Source organism: Parambassis ranga, chromosome 5, assembly GCF_900634625.1.
Source record: "Parambassis ranga chromosome 5, fParRan2.1, whole genome shotgun sequence".
Lineage (NCBI taxonomy): Eukaryota > Metazoa > Chordata > Actinopteri > Ambassidae > Parambassis > Parambassis ranga.
In genome coordinates, this window is record NC_041026.1 from 27150330 (window position 1) to 27158939 (window position 8610).

Sequence of the window (8610 nt, forward strand, 5' to 3'; positions counted from 1 at the left end):
GAATTAATCTGAGCTGTCCATAATTGCTGCCCTGTAATCTGCCTGAGAAATGTTTTTGCTTGCCCTTCATTTACACCCGCAAAAGAAAATATATTCAAATCTGCCATTTTGAATATAAAAGTGCATTAGAGTTTCTGGAAACAGAGTACATTTTGCACAGTTTCTTTCTTGCTGTCTGCTCAGGAAACCACACACAAACCTGCATGCCTTCTGTGAATTATTAATCAGTTTGTGAAGGGAGAAAAATTGTAAATGTTTGTTTCTGTCACTGTTCCTCATCCAGGCAATCCTCGAATCTCCAGAAAAGCAGCTAACACTAAACGAAATCTACAACTGGTTCACACGAATGTTTGCATATTTTAGGCGCAACGCAGCAACGTGGAAGGTAATTTTGTTCTTCCTCTTTACAGCTTTCAGCCAGAAGCAGAGAATTAAAGAAAAAACATTGTTAGGGAGAGTTAAAAATACAGTAGACAGCCATAACACCTTTTTAAATGAACCTTTGCACAAATATATAATACACGTCTTATCTTGTTTAAATGAGCCTTTATACAAACATCTCAACCACACAACAGAGGAATTTGTGCATTTCTGTAAAAAAAAAAAAAATAAATAAAGAAATAAGGGAAGAAAAGTTGAAAATGTAATGTGTGGGGATGTTCTGATGGTGGGCGGCATTAGTTGAACATAGCAGTGCTCGCCAGTGAATCCTGGCTGAGCCCACTTCAGATGGGAACACTCTGTTTTCTAACAGGCCACAAAAACACACAAACAAAACAACAAAACAGAAACGACTGGAGACAGGATTTCCAAAGCAAAGATGAAGCTGGATTTGATCATTTTGACCTAACACACTCACCACGACCCTGCTCTACCCGCATTCTCCATCAGCTCCCGCACTTACTGACAGCCTTTCCATAGGGGCACATTGGTGTTATAAACACTGGATTCCTCTCTACACACACACTTACTGTAGTATATACATACACTCAGCTCAGCTCCTGGAATAACACAAGGATGATATATGTAGAACACTTTTTTTTTACATTTTCTGGTCAAACAAAATTTACACTGATTAATCAGAAGAGGCAGTGCTTGAATGATAAGAAAACAAAGATGTCACTGACTCAGGACTATTGCTATGGAAACTTGTAAATATTTACGTGTTGTTTAAGTCATTTGGAACTTTAGGACCATTTGCTGCCAATAACCTTCTGAAATATTTATTGTTTTCACTCAGGTTTTCATCCAGTGCCTGTCAAAATATTTCCTCTCTGAAATGAAGTTTTATTCCCATGAAGACATGTTTACTGTTCTGATAGAAACCCTTTTTCTCTCTTTGTTTTCACACCAACTGCAGAATGCAGTCCGGCATAATCTTAGTCTTCACAAGTGTTTTGTGCGAGTAGAAAACGTAAAAGGGGCTGTGTGGACAGTCGACGAAATAGAGTTCCAAAAGAGACGGCCTCAAAAGATCAGTGGGTAGGTTTGGCCTTTTTTTGAGCCCTGACTAGCGTGTGTCTCTCAGCGGTGACTGATGGGAAGAGACTGCTGCTGCTCCATCTCATTGTCTGTCCAAAGTCCCTGCTTGCTTTGGCGTGCCTCCCTCTTCATGCTTTCAGACGGGTTTTGGTGATTTTCATTTTGATCTTCACCCTCTCCCTCCCCCCTCCCCCTCCTCCCTTGTATCTGTGTGTGTCTGTCTGTCCATAATGTGTCTGTCCTGTCTATCACTGCATCTGCATCTGGCTGTCCCCCACCCCTTCCCTGCTGGTGTGCTTTCCCAGGGTGCCATTCGCACCAACCTTTCCCTGCATAAGTGCTTTGTGAGATTAGAGGGTGAGTTTGGGTCCTTTTGGACTGTTGATGATGAGGAGTTTAAGCGCGGCCGCCACGTTCAGCGAGGCCGACCTCGGAAATACATCCCCGGTGACGAGCTGCTCGTACAGTAAGCACTTCCCCGCCGCCCTGCAAACTCCAATGGCCCTCCTCTCCCCTCTGACCTGCATGCCCACCCCTCCCCTCTCAGTGTTGCCATCATGCTTTTTGTGTTGAGCTTGCCATTCATCATGCTTTCACAAGATCTTCCTCCATCAAGCTGTTCTTCCTTCAAAGTGTTGAAGATAGTTGTGTGGTATTGTACATCTGTAGCTTTAATATCCATATTACTACACCAGTAAACTTGTTAAATTCTTTTACAAAGTGCATCGATTTCTTTTTATGAAATAAGATACTGGATCTGAGGAATGCACGCTAGGTGAGACACGAGTCTGTGGTTGTAATTTAATTTTTTCTGTTTGCAGAAGTCCAGCCTTAGTGAAGAACATTCAGACCAGCTTGGGCTATGGTTCGACCCTCTCTGCTGCCTTCCAGGTAAAAATAATAAGTGACTTCATCCCTCAGCTGCCTCAGTCTGAACTTTAAAAGACAGAAAGAAATACGTCTTTTTCTGTCTCATACTTACACTTTGTTTTTACGGGGATGTGCGGGCATGAAAAGAGTGATGGGTAACTGCGAAAGTGCTGACAAGCCTCTTCCGTTTTACATTTAATGCTTCGGGCTTTGCTTTTCAGGCTTCAATGGCAGAAAACACCACACCTCTATACACTACTGCTTCCACCCTCAACTCCCTGGCCAACGCCATCCGCGAGGAGATGAATGGAGCGATGGACCATGGAAACAGCAACGGCAGTGACAGCAGCCCGGGACGCTCGCCCCTGCCAGCTATGTGAGTGGCACGCACGCTTTCTATCACCAGCACAGTCTGTGTAAGAAAAGTGGGCTGTCTCCACTGAGACAGAAACACTCCAAATAGATGTAGACAGAAAATAATTTCTGTGCCCACCCAAAATGCACTGAAATGACCTAATACATGGCATTAGATCAAACAGAAACAACGGCAGAGGGACAATAAATAAAGTGGAGAGGGGATGATATTAGAGTGGTGTGTGTGTGTGTGTGTGGGGTCACGGCCAGTGCTGTGGCAGGCCTCCCTGCAGTAAAGGAAACTCCACCTTTTCGGAGCTTCCATCACCAGACCGGCTGGGAAGAGAAGACCGGAGCCCCTCTGTTGTTTTTACAGGGAGTTTATGAACTCTCCTTTATGTGTCCTGCTGTCTGTCTGAACCCCGCCATGATCAGCATTCCAGTTAGTTAAAATATTTACTAAATGCCAGAACGAAGAGTGACAGAGCTGCTGGCTTGGACACGGTGCAACATGAGCTGCAACACATTCAGAAACGCTCCCGAGCCTCTGAAAGAAAAACAACACAAAAGCATAATTAGTCTGGAGGACATCATCCAAGATTCTCATGTAGGAAAGTTGCGGTCGGCCTGGAAACCGCAGCTCCCCATTCACTTGTTGTATAGGAGTGTCTGCTAAGTTGTTTGAAGCCTAAAATAATACAGCACACGCTGCATCGTTTCCAGATGTGGGGGCAGACCACCGATGTGCAGCACTGGTAGGAGACTCAGGGATGGCCTCCTGAAATATCTGAGCTTGGGGGGAAATTCTGCCTGAAAACAAAAAAAAAGGTGCAGTAATGAGCTCCTGGCCAAATGGAGGAAAGTGCCATCCCTAATCACTGTGAACATAGCTCTGAGCGTGGCTGTGGAACAGGAAAGGCAGAGACAGGATGGGTGTGCTGGCCTAAAGGCAGCCTGCTTCTCCCTCTGCCCCTCTGCTTCTATCTTTAGGCTGATAGAGCTCACTGCTCCTTCTCCATAATTATGTCTATAAGCTTTATGCAAGTACAAAATGAGTTAAATCTGTTTTCTTTTGCTTTTAAAGAACTTTTTTCTCTTATTAGCAAAACATACCTGGCATTATGCTTTGGCACTGCTCTGAACAGTTCAACACCACCGTTAACCGTGTAACAACATATGCTTTCCACATGTGCCAGTGTGCTGCTGGATGACAGGACACAGCTATTTGACACTGTGAAGAAAGCAAAAGCACGCCTTCCTAAACAGCCAGACGGGAATCAGGTATCCAGAGAAGGCTAATTATAAGCAAAGTGTGGAATCAGCATGCAGTTCAATAGCATAATAATAACAATTTCATGTCTGCCCTGCAGCCACAGAGTCAGACCTGAGGCAACGGCACTTGTGGAGTTTCTTTGATGTGAAAATGATAGAAAAGCTGACTTTACTTTTTACCCTTTTTATAATTTACACCAAAATATGTCAGCTCATTAGCATACCATTGCCTCCATCACAATAGTTGCAAATCACACAAGACATCCTGGTGTGAATAAATCAAATGCAAGCTTTGGTGATGAAGAATGTGCCAGTTGTCCCTTGTTGTTGTAGTAAATGAGCCCGGTGCCTCATCCTGACACCGCTATACCTCCACTACAGCAGCCTGGCACCGCAGGTTAGAGCGGCAAGTCCCCCGCAGCTGCTCATAATGTTTTTTTTTCCCTCCTCCCTGCCACATCCAGGCCTCTTCTCCCCCCTGCGCTTTATTCCTGCTCTGTTTCTGTAATGAGAAATTTGGCAGATCTCATCTCTTTAGTGGCTCTTTTGCTCAGGCGGTGAGCTGGGGGGGCTCATGTTTTTGCCTTGTTTACAAGTGACAGCGTTATTATTCTCATAAGGGCTCTGTTTCTTATCACAGCGTTGTGCCGAGAGCGCCGCTGCCGCTCTCCTCGCACGCCTCTCCTGCCAGCGCTTTTCTTCCCTTATTGACACTTGGTTGAAAATATGCATTAATTCTGGAGTTTAAAGCATGTATGGCGGTGTCTGGTCGCTGTGTTTGCTTGAAGTTGATTAATGATAGAAGCCGGCTCGGGGTCGTCCTCTGGAGACCCGCCTCGCAGGTTGTGCATGTTAACGAGCAGGAAGGGGAACACACAGCGCGCCGCTGATCCTCCGCCACCAGGAGGCTGACAACGGCAGCCCACTCGCTCCGCAGAGTCCATTCTCTCCTCTCCTCGTCTCACGTTGTTAATCTTCCTCATTTATCAATTCTAAGTGAATACCCTGTTGTCGGTTGCCATGAAAATAAAAAGCCTGCAGCTTTGCCGGGATTGGAATACCTCAAAAGAAAGCTGAAATTATCATCAGTGCCAGTGAGGCTTCTCCTCACAGTCTCAGTGAAGCCAGACATTTGTTTTTGTTCCCCTGCTCCTTCCTTTATAAACAGAATCAGCACAGGTCGCTATCATTTACTCTCTGCATGTGTGTGAGGTTAGAAAAAACTCATTTAACAAAGTACTAGTAGAACTGAAGCTACAGTTTTTACTCTCCTCTCCTCCACCAGGCATCACATCAGCGTTAAAGAGGAACCACTGGACCCTGATGACCACGAAGGGCCCCTGTCCCTGGTAACAACTGCCAATCACAGTCCGGATTTTGATCACCACAGAGATTATGACGACGACCAGGGCCACGACGACATGCTGTAAGGCTGGCGCCACCCCTCCCCAACCCCAGAGGCCGAGGCAGTCTGCGTCATCTGGGAGACGGAAAAAAAAAACGCTCCTCAGATAACAAACACTGAACTGCAGTCTCAGCCACTGATGACAGCTCTCAAATGTCTCCAAGTTAACTTTTTAGTGCCATTACAATACATAGCAAGAACACACACACACACAGAAAAACACAGAGATCGCCTCCACACGTGAGGGCTCCTTTTTCTGATTTCTTTCTACTTTTGATTTAAAAAACACTTAAAAAGTGAACTTCATTTCTACTCATGTGTCGGACGGACTTGTTTGGTACGGGGGCGCCACAGTTTGAGAGTCTGGGAGACCCCTCGCCGCGCAGCCAGTACGGACTGCACCTCAGCGGACTGCAAAGACAGGGGGGGCGGAGGGGGTTATGTCTCTCGCCCACCCACCCCCCATTTTTCTCTCCCTCCCTCCTTCTACCAGACATCTGAACATAAACTGAAGAGAGAGAGAGAATGACTGACGTTTAATTTACACCGTGTGTGTGAGGGAGAGCGAGTGCGGACTTCTGTTCATTGTCACTGCCTTCAACACTTCTTATTGGTTTGATTCCATCAAGAGTGGGAGGGATGTTTATTTAGTTTTATTTCTGGGTGTTTTTTTTTTTTTTCGTTTGGGGGGTGAAAGTTTATAAAATATCAACATACTGTGTCTTTTTCCATCATTCAATGCTGTTTATTAATATTATTATTAATATTATTATTATTCCTGATCAGACCTCATGCCCATGCTGTGGAGATTCTGTGTGGTCAGCACTTGATTATGAATGTTTATGATTTCCTTTCATTTAAGCACACACACACACACACACACACACACACACACACATGAAGCAGAATGTCAGTAGTATTTTTCTGTCATTTATTCCACAATCTTCCAAAAAGGAAAAAAAAAAGTCACCACTCTGATGTGTAGCCTGCTCCTTGCCCACCCCACCATCCCCCTCCTCCCATCCTGCTCATGAAGTCCATTGGCAATGCACTACTCATAATGAAGGCTCTCTCCACGCATCAATGAAGTTTAATTTAAGATGCGAATGAATGACAGAGAAATCATGCAGGTTATGATTTATCCTTATGAAATTATACTTTAAAACAGCCCCTCACGGCAGAGCATGCTGAGCTGCAACAGAATTTCTGATCACTCACAAGCTCCGGGTTCTTTCTTTTCTTTTTCCTTTCTTTCTTTTTTTTTTTAAATGAAAATGTCAGGTGTGCACCGGCGAGATAATGATTTAGACCAACTAATTGTGATTCCTGAACGCAACTGTCATCGTTAATCAAACGTGTCTGCTTTTATTTCCATGCTGTAATTTCATTGGAAGATAAACGTGCATTCCCTGTAGTTTTATTTTGTATCACGTGCATGACTAGTTTTAAGTTTTGAGTGTTAATAATTGCACACCAGATGAAATGCTCATTTTCTTTCATCGAGGGAACAATCCTAGAGACCTGCAATAAGACCTAAAAAACGTTGCACATTCCAGCTTATGACAGCCATCGCAAAGGGCCCAAAAAACACATACGCCATTTAGGAAGTGTGTGGACGCCTCAACGTTCAATGTTACTCCCCCCACAAAAAAAGCCAATAGCTGTAGGCCATTGAACAGAGTGGAATCCACATGTAGTTACATGATGCAGCAAAAATTAAAAAAAAAAAGTTAAATTTTAGAGAAGACTGCAATCAACCACTTTTAATTTATTCCTAGTTTTATTATATTTGATGTTTTATTTGGCTTTTTTATGTGTTTTAATATCTTGTTCTGTGACAACCAAAGATTTACCTACAAGTCAGTGTTGTGTGTGTTCCATGCAATAGCAGATAAGGCCAAATATCTTTCTTTCATTCTCTCCCATTGGATGTCGGCTAGCCGGCGACAGGTAGTTTTAAATGCTCCTCAGACTGCTGTTTTTGCTCTTTTTTTATTTTATTTTTTTAATTAAAAAAAAAACCAAAGGGTGGGGGTCGTGAGGGGAGGGGGGGGGGGGTGGCAGGGTCTCAGACAGGACAGCTGCAGTTATCAGTTATATTGTGCAGTGACCAAATCTGAATGGGAGGCGCTGACAGTCTGACATGATGACCAAATTAGGGAAACTTTCTTTCTTTTTCTCTTTTTTTTCTGTTTCTTTATTTTTGTCTTTGGGCCAGTGAGTGGAAAAGGGAGCTTTTTGGTCAGGAGCAGATCTGTGTGCAACATAAAGGGTATGTAGATAAAAGTAGATGAGGAAAAAAAGAGCTGGTAAATGGAAAAAAAGAGAACAATGTGAAATGGATTCTGTGCTTCAACTGGACCACACAATGATTCAGTGTTTCTCTTTGACTCTATTTGTATCCTTTGAAATGATTGTACGCCACTTTCCTTTCCTTTTTTTTTTACCCCCTTTCTGTTGTTGTTGATGTTGTTGAGATTGGCAAGACTTTATGATTGTGTTTCATTTCTGTCAACTTATTACTTTTTATATTAAAAAACACTCCTGTCAACTAATAAGCTGGGTACAAGGTACTTTATGGCAGTTATCTTTTTCTTTTCTTTTTTTTTCTTGTTTGTTTGTTTTCACCGCTCATTAACTAAAATGGAAAATGGCAATCTGTGGTTTCCAGAAGATGTATTTAATATCCAGGCAGCTGTGGGATGGGTCAGTTACAGCCGGGCTTTGGGATCGTGAGAAACAGGGCCGAGCTCATCCACAAACCCCCAGTCATCTGGCTGGTTTGTTTGGTATTCTGAAAGGAGGAAAAGTGCTGGTAGATTAGATCATTCTCAGCATGTGTAGCTTGACATTACTAAAGATAACAGCATGAGAAAACTGTTAGGACGCATACCTCAGTTCAAACCTATAGGGAATGATTCAATAAATGAGAAAAAAATAAACATTTCACTCAGTTGTACTTAGTTGTATGTCTTGCATGTGTAGTCTGATACTGTAGAAAGAAAATTACATAAAAATGAAATTAGAGCTTGTTTATCTTAAAGGTCTCATCCTTTTTTTAAAAAAAATTTTATATTTTTTTTTTTTGCCAAACCAATCCAAACCTCAGGCCTTTTTGTTGAAACCATCACCCAGCTGTGTGTGGCACTGTTCATCCTGTCTCTGATGTACTGATGGGTTGTTTTAAAGGGCGTTCCAAATGTTAGGTTGTACATACATGTCAGTAT

The 8610-nt window shown here is 43.2% G+C and overlaps 1 protein-coding gene across 12 annotated transcripts in view; it reads left to right on the forward strand.

Annotated features, from left to right (window-relative positions):
* foxp1b (forkhead box P1b) overlaps positions 1–7938 on the forward strand; it is a 136346-nt gene extending 128408 nt beyond the window's left edge. For 6 of the 12 annotated variants that reach the window (XM_028407307.1, XM_028407312.1, XM_028407314.1 and 3 more), the window contains 5 exons: positions 284–385; positions 1361–1482; positions 2304–2373; positions 2574–2728; positions 5264–7938. In XM_028407307.1, the coding sequence (XP_028263108.1) occupies positions 284–385; positions 1361–1482; positions 2304–2373; positions 2574–2728; positions 5264–5408 (594 nt within the window). In that variant the 3' untranslated portion in view covers positions 5409–7938. The remainder of the gene's footprint in view (positions 1–283; positions 386–1360; positions 1483–2303; positions 2374–2573; positions 2729–5263) is intronic. The other 6 variants (XM_028407305.1, XM_028407309.1, XM_028407311.1 and 3 more) reach the window with 2 other exon arrangements.
* Positions 7939–8610: the final 672 nt, after the last annotated feature.